The 16,146-nt window shown below is 44.8% G+C and overlaps 1 protein-coding gene across 12 annotated transcripts in view; it reads left to right on the top strand.

Moving 5' to 3' along the window:
• LOC147234312 (ELKS/Rab6-interacting/CAST family member 1-like) overlaps positions 1 to 16,146 on the top strand; it is a 135,380-nt gene that overhangs the window by 44,153 nt on the left and 75,081 nt on the right. For 6 of the 12 annotated variants that reach the window (XR_015106187.1, XR_015106189.1, XR_015106188.1 and 3 more), the window contains 4 exons: positions 1,057 to 1,250; positions 5,391 to 5,402; positions 12,935 to 13,070; positions 15,577 to 15,708. Coding sequence is in view for 8 of the 12 variants with exons in the window: in XM_086147209.1 (XP_086003335.1) it covers positions 1,057 to 1,250; positions 5,391 to 5,402; positions 12,935 to 13,070; positions 15,577 to 15,708 (474 nt within the window). In the remaining 4 variants the exon portion in view is untranslated. Of the gene's footprint in view, positions 1 to 1,056; positions 1,251 to 1,603; positions 1,715 to 5,390; positions 5,403 to 12,934; positions 13,071 to 15,576; positions 15,709 to 16,146 lie in introns of all 12 variants that reach the window. The other 6 variants (XR_015106190.1, XM_086147210.1, XM_086147215.1 and 3 more) reach the window with 2 other exon arrangements.

The raw sequence follows: 16,146 nt of genomic DNA, 5'->3' as shown, positions 1-16,146 counted from the left end.
TTAAAGGAATAGTTCATTACATATAAAGCTTTTTATCATTTAGCCGTTCTCCTTTACACTAAAAACAAAAGGAAAAATGTAGACTTGGTGTTACTTCGAGGTAATTATGCTATGATTTACTGGTGCACGTTAGGCCATGTGTGGACCCCGGGACCAAAATGAGTTGGACACCCCTGATCTAGACCTCCAAATCCAGCGTTCGTCTACCCATATATTAACTCTCCCTCCTCTGTCCGTGACCCAAACATCTCAGTCTGACCTTCTCTCCAAAACATCTACCATGTTCTGTCCCTCTGATGGACTCATTCCTGATCCTCTCTTTCAGCATCTCCACCTCTGACCAAATATTACCACAATAAAAGGCTGCTTAATGTAACCATTAAGTGTTGGCGTTAAGGTTACTTGAAATAAAATCTAAATCAGACTCAGAGGAATAAATGCAGGGTTCGTCCCCGGCTGCAGGAGGTCTCAGCTTCCTGCATGGAGCGGAAAAATAAAATAAGGAGACACTCAGGACAGCCAGGGAGCCGAACAGCCATCATAACATATTTTTATTTAAAAAAAAAAAATTTTTTTTGTAATAAACAGAATTATTATCTGTTGGAGTGTGAAGGTCTCTGATTTAGCACTCATACTTTATTTATATTCCGTGAAAGATTCTTTATTGTCTTTCCCAGACTCCTGGCTGCTACAACGGGCCGAGTTTCTTCTTTTTTTCTTTTTTTTTTTTCCGTAATTGGCATTATTTCCAGTCATGAAAAAAGGTCAAGGTAAAAATGTGTGACCTTGTCATTGTGAAATTATTCTTGTCATATTCAGCGGTTTCCTTCCCTCCATGCGATATGTTAGTTAAGGACAAACGGCACATGATGAATATTAAAAAGTGCCCGGGGTTTCATCCATTCTCATGCTTCAGTTTTATCTCCTTTTTGACATTTGTTTTTATTGGCACGATCCCGTCGAGTTAGAACTGACTGAACTTGCAATAATAATGGTGGTCACCTCATTTTGGAAGCTAAACCTCAGTTTATTTTGAATAATTAATCTCCGTTTCAGGCGCAGAGTGCTGCCGAGGAGTCCCTGGCCAACAGCGAACTCTCCCAACGCATCTCCTCTCTGGAGCAGGAAGTGAGTCAGCACAAAGAGCACGCCGGGAAAGCCCAGTCCGAGGTGGATCGACTTCTGGAGATCCTCAGGGAGATGGAGAACGAGAAGAACGACAAGGAGAAAAAGATACACGAGCTGGAGAGGTACGTGGAGGACCAAACATCTATAGAGCCGCACGCTATTTTGAGAAGAAACGCAAAGATGACCGTGAACCAGATGTCTCCTCTTTGCCTCGATCGATCGATCGGTGGCTATTGATTTCATGTGATGTTCGATTCCGCTGTTATCCATCCTTCTGCAGTCCTAACTGAGTAGTTTCTCACCCTCTTTTCTCCACACTCTCTTTATATTTGACTTCCTTTGGACTCTGTTCTCCTCCCCGCCTCTTCCCCTTTTGGTTACCTTTCACATCGGTTCTCCACGTGTGTGAATCGGTGGTCCTGTGTGCGTGTGTGTGTGTGTGTGTGTGTGTGTGTGTGCGGCCATCACACTGCAGAAGTCCGTCGGCCTCTCATCCGTGGCATTCTCAGCAGTCACGAAACCAAGCCCCTCCCCCGGCCGCCTCCCATCAGCCAATGGGAGGGCTGGTGTGGGACTACCTGGGCACGTGAGTGGACGGAGGCCCCGCCCCCCCTCCCGTCAGTCGGCGACCGAATGCACGACAAATCGCACTTTGCTTGTCACGGGACGGAATATGCGAGCACTAATTCAAAGCAACTGCACCCATGTGGAAGCGTTCGGCGACCGTTAACGATTCCTCGGAGCATAGGTTTTGCCCCCCCGCCACCGCCACCGCCGCCGCCGCCGCCGCCGCCGCAAAGCCACTATGTGATAAGAGTTTCCTCCAACAAGTGGAAATGTGGTCTGACAGTCCGAGTTAATGTAGCATACAATAATTCCTTGTATATTACAACTTTAATGATTATTTAATGATCTGTATGCATTACATATTCATGAAAATGTTCCCGGGGATACAAGTCACCCGGCAATGAGACCATTCGGCGAATAAATGGGTTAGAAGTTCCCGACAAAAGTGAGGCTTCGTCAAGGTAAATTTAGCGGCGGGACGTGCTCCTTTCGTCCCCTCGCCGTTCTACGCTTTCTCAATGCGTGCCATATTCTGGAAACACATCATTTAAAAAAAGGCCACTCCAGGCTGAGGTCAATTTAATAGATGTTGGCGAAACCCTAAAATTGAACTTCGGCCCCCCCCTGCGGCGTCTAAAGTGTATTATTCCAAGTGAAAAAGACAAAAGTAGGTTTTACATCTAAGCCTTTTCTACACTTTTCCACAGCGGCTCGCACATAATCGACATCAGAGTTGCAGCATCAATTAGGTGTCCGCGAGTTTCTCAAATTAAACCTATTTGGACTTTTCTGGAAAGAAGAAAAGCGCAGTTTTTTTTTGTTTTTTTTTTTTTGGATGGAGTCGTACACATCAGTAGAAGTTGTGTGTCATCAGTTATACTGCGGCGTGACAGGCAAAAACTGCTTGGCAGCCGAGAAGCTGCTGTGCAGCTTGAAACTCTTTGAGCCTGTCAGTGATGCAACTCTTTCATTTAGTGGCTCTGTTTTCACGCTTCGTGTTGTTTTTTTTTTTTTCTTTCTTTTACTTTCAGCAGAGTATGCCGCCTGCTTGCAGAGTTTAACAAACTTTTCTTTTGTTAGGAACTCACCCGACCCTTCGCTTATTTGTACCTCCTTAATAGAAACACGAGCGACGCGCCCGATGCTAACAACTTTTTTTTTTTTCCTCCCCCCCACCTGCCCGTAATTCCGGTCGGATTCCTTTTTATATTTCCTTTGCTCGTCGTCGTCGTTAACCAAAGTGTGTGTATTTGCTAACTGGCGCCTGCAGCCGATTGCACGCTTCCCTCACGGATCCCGTCTTCACGCTAAGGCGGATATAAACTCGGTGCAGGGATTCCCGTCCCTTTCACAGCAGACACACAAGAGTAAAAATACCTTTTTTTTTTGGCAAACGCTGGATAGATTTACGCATCTGATGAGTCTCTGCTCGTGAAAAGTGTCGCGTCTCCCTCTCTTTTTTTTTTTTTTTTTGCGTTGGCCTGGCTCTCCGACCCCCCCCGCCGTCCTGCAGCGGGTCTGCTCATGTGTTTAGCGCTTTGATTGTACGACCGAAGGCCGTTAATGATTTTTAGGGAAATTTTCTCACTGGGTCCGTGTCTTGCCAATAGAAATAAAAGGCTATAAATAATTCAGCACCTGCTGACTTCTAACCAGTAGGGTTTAGCCACCACCCCCGCCTCCGCTCCCCTTCTTTGTGTGTGTGTGTGTGTGTGTGTGTGTGTGTGTGTGTGTGTGTGTGTGTGTTTCATTTCATATTTAGTCTGCCAGTAACCGGTGACGCAGACGAGCAATTTACGAGTGACCCCGCGACTAAAATAAATAACTATTTAGGAGATGCTGATGGGTTTATAATTCATAAATTATTATTCTATATAAGATTAAAAAGATGTATGATTCTCCTTTGGATTGCAATAAAAGGTTTTTCCTCTGAAATTGATATTTAACATCGCGGACACACGCTAGGAGTGCATCATATTGAGGTTAATATATTACGCTTTACAACAGTATCCTTTTGCTGTTCGACTTCAAGCGAGTAGATTTAAAGGAAGAAATTGAAATTTAGATTTATCCTCTGCCACACACACACACACACACACACACACACACATCATCATCATCATTAAGTGGTTTTGCATGAGTCGTCCAGCGGTTCATATTTAGTATTTTACATCTCTTTTGGAAAGATATACGATGACGGAAAGAGCTCTTCTTGCCTCCTTCGGTAATAAACATGTTAATTTCCCCAGGAAACACGTTTAACTTCCCCGCACTCACCGGATCGCAGGGGAGAGCTTCTCCAACTCGCGCCAAATGTCAAGCAGGTTCCGCGCAGGATTGTAAATAGTCCTTCTCCGCGAACTAAACACCCGAGCCACCAGGTAGCGTCTTACTCGAGGATCCGTTGGCCCGCCGGCCGCTGTTAGCCGCTTGGCACCGGCGCCATCCCTGGGAATACCGCTGATGAAAAGATCACATGTGTTAAACAAGGCTAAAAATCAACTCCGTCTCTCGGCCCCAGTATAAATCCAGCTGTAATGGGACGGGGTTATTTATTTCAGTAACTAGGATGGTAATTGGAACAGACTGAGTGACTTCACACTGAGGGGAAATGGAGCTGAAAATCTGCCCTGATGGCCAAAATAAAGGATTTGGACAGAAGAGTGGAAAACAGAGTGAGGCAAAGAAAGAGAAATAGGGATAGGAAGGAGCTGGTGAGGGGAGGAGAAAAAAAAAAAAACGGGGAAAGGAAAGAAATCCGGCTATGAGACAGAAATAAAAGGGGAAGGAGCGGGACGGATAACTCGGCTGATCGGAAGAGTCGGGAATTGGAGGGCGAACGCCACGGGAACGGGGAATTACACAACTCTCATCGCATTTTATATCGTTCCGTAATGGACAATTTGTACCCGGCGTGTCGTGAAGAGTCGGGCAGAAACCCCGAGGTGGACTTTGTCAGTTAAAGTCAATATATAACAAAAAAAGTCAATATATTTAAAGTCATATATAAATATATGATAATATTGCTCCACTGAACGCCACAGGAGGTCTTTCCTACCTGAGGCTATCAGACTTTTTAATTCCTCCTCCCTCAGCCGCAGGGAATCTTCAAATCTTTGTAGTTACAGTTAACAGTAAAGACAATTTATATTTCATTGTATTTCTTATTCTTCCTCCTTTCTACTATTATCTATTACTGTAATGTTTTTACTTGAAACTCTGGCACAACAGTTTCCTTCGGGATAAATTAAGTTGTTCTCATCTCATCTCATATAAAGAGGGAAAAAAATCCATCCTCGGATTTTTGCGTCTCGGTTTTTTTTAGGGACTTTAAACCTCCAGGAGTTTTAAAAAATAATACAAATAATACAACTTGATCTCTGGATCAGGACGCTTTTCCTGGCCGATGCCTCTGTTTTTGGAGCGCAGTTTATTTGTCCTGAAAGGTGAGCGAACCACCTCGAATACCGGAAAGACTCAATCACCTGCATCCTACCTGTCTGTGTGTGTGTGTGTGTGTGTGTGTGTGTGTGTGTGCCTGGTCAACACTTCCTCCCTGTTAACCTGTTAACCCACCCTCGGTAGAGTCCGTATGCCTCTGGCGGTCTTGCTTCCTAACCTGTCTCACCTTCTCCTCTCTCTTTCTCCCTTTCTCTCATCCGAAACAATGCGATACCGTTTCCTGCTCCTCCAAGTCTTGCCTCAAGGTTAGTGCTGCTCGCCTGCTTCTTCTCCTCCTCCTTCATCGCCGTCCCGCTCGTCCTCGCGCAGACGCTCCTCTTCACACTCCGTCGTATTTGTCTTTCTTTAAATTATTCTCGTCGTGTCTGTCGGCTTTTTGAAGGATTCGACTCCGCCGTCACCCGGCTCTCTTCCCCGTCTCCTCCTCCGGGAGGGAATTTTAATTTTATATTTTTCTGTCTTTCACTCCCCGTTTTGACATCCGTGTGAACTTTCACACCGGCTCTCACTTTGATTATTTAAGGCCGACGTAACAAAAACCCGGTATCGTAGATATCGCCACGGATCGATGGGTTTTTTATTTGCTCGGATGTTCTTTCAGCACGCGTGACTCTCGGATAAATCCCCGTATTCCGGCTTTAGCCGAGTCCAGAACGTTTAGATAATATTTTTTTTTTTCACTTTTGTCAGGTTATTGCTATCGCGGAGTCGTACCGCACAAGTCGAACACGCAAAAACTTCCCCGGCTGGTTCGGGGAGGTAAAAAACCGCCTACCAGCGGGTTTGAAGCTCACATTTCCTCCCGTTGTCAGCAGTGTGAGGTTGGGCTCCCGACCCAGAAAGTGTCTGGCAAATAATCATCAGCAAAGCTACGTTATTTTGTCTGCGCTCTTCGGGTTTGTAGGTTTTAAACACATTAGCGTTAAGTACTGTGTAATGGAGAATCGGGACTCTTTCCCCCCCCAACCTTGTTTCCAGTCTTTATGTGAAAATGAAAGATGTCACCTTTAATCACAGATAAGAGCGAACTGGATGTTATCGCCTCAGCGTCAGCACGAGTCGCGCAGCCTTGTCCAGGTTCCCATTTTTGAAGATGTTTATGTTCCTACAAGCCCTCAGGAAATGAAGCCCCGGTTCGACGTGGGTCCGAATCCGGCCATGAAACACACTTATCGATGTTTTCGTCCTCAGCCTGTCTGAGAGCCACGCGTTGCCAACCTCCCGCTCCCTCCCGTCGGTGCGTTTTTCGCCGTTTTGTTCTTCCGGGAAGGTTCTCCCCTCTGCTTCGCTCCTCGCTTTCATTCCCGAACGTCGGAGCTTCCCGTTCGGCCGCGTCAGCTCTCACCTTGTTTTGTGATTCAACTCTGGAGAGGGAGAACAACTAAAGTAAAAGTTAGCATAGCTTTGCTATCTGGAAGGCGACACAAGGCTTCTTTTTTCTCCTGTCCTTTATTGTGTGTGTTTTTTTTTTGTTTTGTTTTTTTCTGGTTGTTTTGATCTTGAGCTGAGGAACTCCTCATCCACTGCCAAACATCTGACATCAATGTTTCTGTAGCTTAAAAAGGAATTGTTTTGTTGCTCTGTGTGTGTGTGTGTGTGTGTGTGTGTATATGTGCAGATGCTGCAATACAACAAAAGGTCATTAAACACCAGCGCAAAATATATTTAATGGAGGGAATTTGTGTGTGTGTGTGTGTGTGTGTGTGTGTGTGTGTGTGTGTGTGTGTGTGTGTGTGTGTGAGTGTGTGTGTGTGATTCCTTTGAGGTCCTTATGACTCCTTACCTCCAGGTTGCAGAAGAGGGAATACACACACTATCCTAAAGTGATGCACAATTATTTTTCTGGTGAATACACACACACACACACACACACACACACACACACACACTCACACACACACAAAACACAACACAAATGTGTCATAAGGAATTAGCCAGATAAGAAGTGACTGCTATACAACAGCGATGACTGCTTTCACCCCATAAAATTTCTTGCACGCACACACACACACACACACACACACACTCAAATTCCCTCCATTAAATATATTTTGCGCTGGTGTTTAATGACCCTTTGTTGTCTTGCAGCATCTGCACGGGTAAAAACATGGAGACATTAAGGTTAGCGTCCTGGAGCGTGCGCGTTCTTTGGACTGACGCACAACATAATCCAGAGTTTAGATCATAAGATGGATTTAACCATGTCAGTATTTCATCTGGGTCTGCATTGTAAACAAAGACGGCGCCAACATCAATACCGGCTCTCCGTCGGCGTCCGTCCCTTCTCCGCCGCCCATATGCTTTCCACGCCGTTGCCTGGACACCTCCGATGTGCTCGTCTGTCCTGTAAATAGGAGTTTGGAATCGGCGCGGAGGCCATTTAAAGGCATCTCAAACCGACATCCTTTTTTTTTTTCCCCCCAATATCCGCTTTCCGATATGATTCATATGGTTACGTTTAGCACGGCCGCCTTTTCGTACTCAACTCATAAATATACCCGGGTGTCGGAAGGATTTCCTGCAGTCGCACAGCAAATCACAAGATAAGGATGTGTTTCTTCATTCCTTCAAAATGTTCTCCTCACGCCGTAACTCCCGCTGCCGTGCTTACCGACGGCTCGGCCCGACTATTATGTTTTTGATCATCTCTTCCTTTTCCTGTTTTGTATTTTTTTTTTACGGGTTTAATAAACCAAACCAACATTTCCTGTATTTTGAGAAGAAATACCGAATTCCTAACAGGAAATCCTTGATGTTAATGTTGTGTGAACTATGTGCAGTAAACATACAGGGTCCTCAGAGCATTTCTGATCAAATATTTATACAGGACTCCAAATGTAATATTAATATTACCTTAACGTGGCTCCCGGAACATCAGCGGCATGCTAATGAAGCAGATTGAAATTTGTTATTTTGTGGGGAATTGGGTGTACTAAATTTTGAAAGTGTGTGTGGAGTTTTTATTTCTACTAGTGTGTATGTGTGTGTGTGTGTGTGTGTGTGTGTGACGGTAGACATATCAGGGGTGTATTTGTGGTTTTTGCGAACATTTTGCTTCTTCAAAGTGCTGTCAACAAGTGACAGTGTGTTTGCGTTTGCGCATAACATAGATTTGAAGTTTGTGCCACCATGTTTGCATGTGTGTGTTTAGGTGTGGACGTGGGAACATGGACACATGTTGTTATGTGTTACATGCAGTCATGTTTACTTCCTACCGTGTGTGTATGTGTGTGTGTGCTGTTTGGATGCTTGAGGTATTTGTGTGTGTGGTCCAGGCCAGAGATGGGATATCATACAAAGCGGGTTGTGTTTGTGAGGATTTTCAAGCACTGCTTGTGTTTTCATTCCTGTGTGTATGTGTGTGTGTGTGTGTGTGTGTGTGTGGGCGCACCGGTTATCATGACTAATAATTGGAAAAAAAAGTGAAGTTCCATTTAAAAATAGACGTTTTCGCTCGCCGTTTTATCGACTAAACAGCACAGCAAATGCTGAGCATCGTGACTGATGAGATTTGGCCGATGATGGAGGCGTCATTAAGTGCAGCAGGACGGCTGGAAACGCGAGGCCTGCGCGAGCCGAACTGCAGAGCTTTTTAATGATTCCGCAGGAATACAGAATAGAAGGAGAGGAGTCAAAGGGAAAGAAAGTGACAAGAGGGAGAGGTAAAAATCAGAGTGAATGAAAAATGAGAGAAGAAATGGTCCACGGTCTGATGAAAATATGTTATCCCAGAGAAAGAACTCCGTTGCTTTTGGATAGTTTGTGGAAAGTGGGGCGGCAAAAAGAAGTCCATCCATCACGGCGGCGGGTCCGCTTTATGCAAATGAATTATTGTTTTGTTGTTCTTTTTTTTTTTGTTTTGTGAGAGCAATAAAAGCGCCGCATGCAGAATCATCGGGAACTGGCGGAGGAAAAGAGCAGCATTTTTTGGGGGGCAGGAAGGCATTTTCAGCGAGAGCGGAGAGGAGGAGTTGGTCTCTTGCGGTCCGAAGCCTCCAAATTAACCGTGTGAATGACCTACATGGCGAAAAGTGATACCAGCAAACAAGTGTTTAGCATTAGGAGGCGCGGCCAAAGTGGTACCTGAGGATCAAATCAGTGGGAAACACTGCAGGCTTAAAATGTCTTCCTCATGCACACTCACACACCCTCGTACATACAGTAAATGTAGCATGAAGGGGGAAACCTCAGAGCGCTAACCAGATGGTTGAGGCTTCCTGGAAACCCTCCAATAGGAACATTCCTGTCTGTTTATGAACTGTTACACGCACGCACGTGCCCGCGCACCCTTACAGGGTGCACGGTACCATTTTTTTGGGGGGTGAAGAGCACACTTATTTATCCTGAGGGTTTTTGCTGACATCAGGAACCAAAACAACAACACACACTAATCCCTAAAAGCTAAATTCCATTTCACTCCGAGTTCACATCTGCACGTACCGGAGCGCCGTCAGGTGCAACAGCGATGCGCCGCACATCACCTGCGGGACGTTTGAACGCCCTCGCGCTATCGCCACGGCGATCGGGCGCAGGGAGACGCACCGGAACGCCACCGGGCCGATTGTTCTCGCGCTCTTCAAACGCCCAGGTGCCGCAGAACGGTTTTGGCACGAAGCGTTTCGTCGAGTTTCCCAAATTTCCCCTGGAAGGGTTGCAAGCGGCCTCTGAACCTTTTGGCTAACGCACAGAGGATTTTATTTTCTCGTCATCTGCCAATATCGTTTCTCAACTTCCCTGGCAGGGAAACTGATGTAAAAGCCACTTGATGGATTACTGGCACTATTGTAGGTTAGTTTAGCAGGTAGTTTATAGCTTTGAGAGACAAGAGAGATGAAAGAGAGGGGATGTTATTAAATATTTCCATAAAAAGAATATGCATATCGTGCTACATGTAAGCAAATAAACTTTTTACCCTGCTGAATTCAGGCAGCAAATTGCACTCAAAGGGGTAGAACGGCGCAAGCAAGATAAATGCAACATCCTGCTTTGGAAGGGGAACTTCGGGAAAGAACGTTAAGAAAAAGGACAAAAGTCAGCAACGGATTCAAAAGCCGGGAACGCGACAGGAAAAAAATAGTTGTTTAGGCCGCCGTTTCCCAGCAGCGCGGAGAGTTCGCGCTCGAGAACCGACCGATCGGCCGCCCCGTAAACCGTCAGGATAACAAACCCCAAGCAGACATTTTTAAGGAACGAACCCGCAAAACGAGGAAGAATTCAGGGGAACATTTTTACCCGAGTCAGCGGTTTACTGTCCTCGCGTCTGCCTGCACTTACACATTTATTCTGCGGGATCTTTATCTCGTCATCTGTGTCATGATTCAATGTAAGCCGTTAAACCTTCCCGGCATTAGTCCGCGTGGGTGCGCGTTTGCGGGAGGAAAGGTATGAAAGGTCCTGATGGAGTCAAGCTGGTGTGATAGCTGATAGGCTTGTGACAAAGGCGCGATGGCTTGCAGACAAGCTTAAGTAGGGATTAAAGCGTAGCTCCATCTCGCAGCGTTCCTGCCTCCATGAAGAATCCTTCTCTGTTTCCCCGACCGTCGCTCACGCTCTCCCTCGTTCCCGAGGTGATGATTTAGGCTCTCCTTACCGACACGCCGTAATCCCTTTGTGAAAACGGGCCCTCGTACAAACAACGGTGGAGAAATCTCCGACGTCATCTAGCCTCTGATTCATTGCTTTTTATTGAATGTCGGGATCAGAGGTCAGACACGTCCCGCTTTGTCGCCTTAATGGAGGTAACAGTCGCAGTATCGGATGTTGATAATGTACGCGTTAATATACGTTTGTTAGTCATGGTGCTCGCCGCGTTTGCTTGGTCCTTCATGTTCTGATCGCCACAAGGGTCTCCACGTGAGGAGATCACGAGATCCTAAAAGGCAGAACCGGGAGGAGAACGTTCGCTTTCGAGATGGTTGTCCTGGCCGGTCCCAGGGTAGAACCGCTGCTCCTCCGAGGTCCAGAAGAGCTGGACGCCTTCTGGACGCTTCCCTGGAGGGGCGATGTCTCTCTGATGGCCTGGGAACACCAAGGGATTCCCTAGAAAGAGCCCGGTGAAGGAAGTCTCGGCCTCCGCTTCGACCCCGGATAACTAGGAGAAGATGGACGGGTGGATTGATACCAATAGATTGGCTGATATTTGAACCAGGTTTAAATATTTCTATGCAAGAGCTAATTTCAACACATGCTGCTGTTGAATGGTGTGTAACAAGCAGCTGCGGAGATGTCAGGGCTTCAGCTCTCTGCCAGAATGATGACAGGTATTTCATTTTAGTTGGAAATGAAAATCACACATAAAAGTCCGACATTGGATCTAAAACAAACAAAATATTCATGCCAAATACTTCAAAAAAGGAACGGCGTTTGAAAGGTTACCCTTGGACGCCCCGCTGCTGGCATCTACAGCAGCACTGACGCCAATGTCCAAACAATGGCGGTGAGCAAACGGCGACTGCTGCAAATGAACACACTCCATCAGACGTCCAGGTCCTTCTCTTCTTCTTCTTCTTCTTCTTCTTCTTCTTCTTCTTCTTCTTCTTCTTCTTCTTCTTCTTCTTCTTCTTCTTCTTCTCCCTTCACCACAGCAAATCCACCTTCTCCATCTAACACTACTCTCTGGATCCTCCTCACTTCATATCCTCTCTCAGGGCGTCCATTAATCTTCTGCTTGGTCTTCCATTAGACCTCCTTCCTACCAATATATTGACTCTCCCTCCTCTGTCCATAACCCAACCATCTCAGACCTTCTCTCCAAGACATCTACCATGTTCTGTCCCTCTGATGGACTCCTTCCTGATCCTCTCCATCCTGGTCGCTCCCAAAGAGAACCTCAGCATCTTCATCTCCGCGACCTCCAGCTCTGCCTCCTGTCTTTTGGTCATTGTCAGTGTTCGTAGACCATCTCACCACCGTCTCCTCCACCTTTCCTTTCATTCTGGCTGATAGTCTTCTGTCTGACAAATTTCTCCACCCACTCGAACCTGCTTGAACCAGTTTCTTCACCTCTTTTCCACACTCTCCTACACTCTGGACTGTCAACCCTAAGTACCGGTGCTTGAAATCCTCCACCTTCTTGATCTCCACTCCCTGTAGCCTCACCGTTCCAACCGGGTTCATCTCATTCACACACATATATTCTGTCTTGCCACGACTAACCCTCACTCCTCTTGTACCTCCACTTCTAGATTTTCCTCCACCTGTTCCCTGCTCTCACCTCAGATCTCAACATCATCTGCAAACATCATGGTCCATGGAGATTCCTGTCTAATCTCATCTGTCAGCCTGTCCATCATCTTGCAAACAAGAAGGGGCTCAGAGCTGATCCCTGATGAAGTCCCACCTCCACCTTTCGCTTCTCTTTTACCACTACAGTACACAGTACACTGACTCACAGCGAGCATACATGTCCTGCACCAGTCTAACATACTTCTGTCACTCCAGACTTACTCATACAGTTATTTGAAAAATACATCACTCTTAAATTACTTGTCTGTGACGTACAGCACACGCCAACCCCAATGGATCCATGAAATCTGAAGACCTTTTAAAGAAACCCTTTTTTTGGATTGTTTTCCAGTTGTTTTTTAGTTATTTTAGATGATTTAATTACCTCACGTTTGCACTCCCACTCCTTAACCGGACATTCTGTGTTTTTCACAGTGGTTTTGTCTAGTCGTTGTTTACCTTCATGTCCGTAAAGGTGTAAAAGTGTGTGTGTGACTGCACTTAAATAAGCCCGAATGATCCTGATATGTGCATTGTGTGTATCCGTGCGCAGGCAGATGAAGGACCAGTCCAAGAAAGTGGCCAACATGAAACATAAGGAGCAACTGGAGAAAAGCAGGAATGCCCAACTGATGGAGGAGGCAAAGAAGAGGGAGGACAACCTTAATGAAAGCTCCCAGCAGATAAAGGTATGGAATTAAAGGGCGGTCAGGAAAAAAAGAAAACAACCAAAATAACCAAAGTTTCTCTCCCTCTCTCTCTCCACTCTTTTTCCTTCTCGAATGTTGTCTGCTGGAACACGCCGCGTCATCGTAACATGCCAATTATGACAGGAAGCCGCCCGGGGCGATGTCAAACATCCTGTCACACACACACACACACACACGGGAGTGTGTGAGGGGTATCTGGAGAGGATGACTGGCAGGGAATACGAATGGCAGAGAGGAAGGTTGAGGGAAGGAGGCCGGCACTCTCAACTATGTCATGAATGCCGGGGGTTTTAAAACACTTCCTGTGGCATGAGGCTATCTCTTAATTGTCTGCGGGTGTCAAGCGGCCGCAAGATGAACAGCCATAAGTGGGGTAATGACCGGGATTGTGGGTTTTGTTCCTATTTTTCTCCCCCAATTTGGAGGTTTTCTGTCATATTTCCATCTGAGCTTTCAATTGGAAGCCTCCCTCCTCACCTCTTTCAGTAATTGTTAACCTCAGTGGCCTCTGATTCGAGCCAGATGAACAGTGTGTGTGTGTGTGTGTGTGTGTGTGAGGTTGGAGGATGAGCTGATAGCTATGTGAGTCAGTCAGACTTATGAGACCACAGTGGTTACCACCAAAACCGGTGTGTGTGTGTGTCAGTGCTAAGCCTCTCAGCATAGTTTAACCATCACTCAGGCGGTAAATGGAATATGAGTATAATTTAGACCGTAAATTTGATTCAGCACAATAAGAAATTTTAATCCAATCAAGTCCATCTCCGTCTGCATAGTTAGACAGCCAGTAATGTTGCATCTGGACCGGGATCGGAATTTGCTGGTGCTCACGGACGCAGTAATGTCTCATCCTGTCGCTCACACTCACTGTCACCATCACTCATCATTAATTTAACAGCGGATGTCAGTTTCCAGGCGAGAGGGAGGGAGATTTTTTTTTTTTTTTTTTTTTGGGGGGAAGTCCATCTATTCATTTGACTTGAAAACACCTTCATGTGTTACGGTGAAATTCCGGAGATCTCTGAGGAAGGTGAGGATCAGGTTGTCTAATTTCTTAGTCTTTCACATCTCATTCCAGTGGCTGGAAGCGGTAAAGTTAAAAGAAGATCTTTTTGTGGCACACATGAAGCAGGATGTGACAGACGGAGCCGCTGTCATCAGGCGCCTCGGTCAAATATACAATATGGAAGCGTTCTTTTTTTTTTTTTCAATGTTAAAAAAATCAAATGATGCGTTCGCTTCCAAGTCAAATCAGGGAGTTTTAACGGTTTATTATCAAACCTCTTAAATGTTCTCCAGCACCACCGGAGTTGCGGATGTAATTTAAATGATTTGACAAATTGTTTTTGTCGATAACAATAACTGAAAGAGGGTAGAAATGTCACAATAAAAAAAAAAAAAAATTTTTTACATATATACTGCTCAAAAAAATTCAGGGAACACATGGAGTTACATTGTGTTAAGTGTTCCCTTTATTTTTTTTTGCACACTGATGCACTGATGTAATTTAGATTATTTGAGAAAATTGTTTTTGTTGATGATAACAATAACTGAAAGAGGGTAGAAATGTCACAATTAAAAAAAAAAAAAAAATTACATATATTTACTGCTCAAAAAAAATTCAGGGAACCCTTGGAGTTACATTGTGTTGTTGAAGTGTTCCCTTTATTTTAATTTAAATTATTTGACAAATTGTTTTTGTTGATAACAATAACTGAAAGAGGGTAGAAGTGTCACAATTAAAAAAAAATAAATAAAAGAAATTACGTATATACTGCTCAAAAAAAATTCAGGGAACCCTTGGAGTTACATTGTGTTGTTGAAGTGTTCCCTTTATTTTAATTTAAATTATTTGACTAATTGTTTTTGTTGATAACAATAACTGAAAGAGGGTAGAAATTTCACAATTAAAAAAAAAAAAACATATATACTGCTCAAAAAGATTCAGGGAACACTTGGAGTTACATTGTGTTGTTTAAGTGTCCCCTTTATTGTATTTAAATTATTTGACAAATTGTTTTTGTTCATAACAATAATTGAAAGAGGGTAGAAATGTCACAATTTAAAAAAAAAAACAACATATATACTGCTCAAAAAAATTCAGGGAACACTTGGAGTTACATTGTGTTATTGAAGTTTTTCCTTTATTTCTTTTTTGCACACTGTAATGCACGGATGTAATTTAGATTATTTGAGAAAATTGTTTTTGTTGATGATAACAATAACTGAAAGAGGGTAGAAATGTCACAATAAAAAAAAAAATTTTTTTTACACATATACTGCTCCAAAAAAATTCAGGGAACACTTGGAGTTACATTGTGTTGTTTAAGTGTTCCCTTTATTTTTTTTCCCCACTGTATAAAATGTAAATATAACGTTTTCGTTAGATTAAATCGTTTTTCTTCCTAGGTGGTCTCTCCATAAATATATACATTTATGTGCATTTTAAACGGGCTCGATCAGCGCAGTGCTCTGTATTTTGCAGGATTCGCTGCGCCATAAGGAGGAACGCATCGAGGAGCTGGAGGAGGCTCTGAGGGAAAGCGTTCAGATCACAGCGGAGCGGGAGGTGGTCCTCGCCCAGGAGGAACAGGCGCGCACACACGCCGAGAAACAGGTAGCGTCTTTTTCTTTGTTTCTACATGTGAAAGGAAGCTCCTCGCCTCCGGATCCCACCGGGTCCGCCGGCAAACGCCGCCGTTTCGGCCCCGATCTCGATCCTCCGTTGAAGATTTTCTCTTCGTTTTGAACTCGGTGACCTCCGAGAGAGTTAACATTTAACCGCCGGATTATCGTCGTGGCGCTCTCGCCGAATCTGTCGTCTCCCTGCGCAATAAAATTAGATTTGAAAATAAGAGAGGCGTCATATCGGATTAATTTGTGTGGATTTCCTACGTGAGAGCATCCGGATGTTGGTTTGAAAATTGAAAAATGAAGCGGACGTACCATTTTGACGATGACCGCTGGCTATTAATAGACAAAGGGAAAAACAAGCTACAAAAAGCCCTCTTATTCACATGAGAAAACACTCGGGGAAAGTGACAAATTCAGCGAG

This window comes from Fistularia commersonii, chromosome 5 (genome assembly GCF_037954325.1).
Source record: "Fistularia commersonii isolate RoL2024-O1a breed Wild chromosome 5, RoL_Fcom_v1.0, whole genome shotgun sequence".
Lineage (NCBI taxonomy): Eukaryota > Metazoa > Chordata > Actinopteri > Syngnathiformes > Fistulariidae > Fistularia > Fistularia commersonii.
The sequence above is the reverse complement of the archived record's forward strand: the minus strand, read 5'-3'. Positions and strand labels throughout refer to the sequence as shown.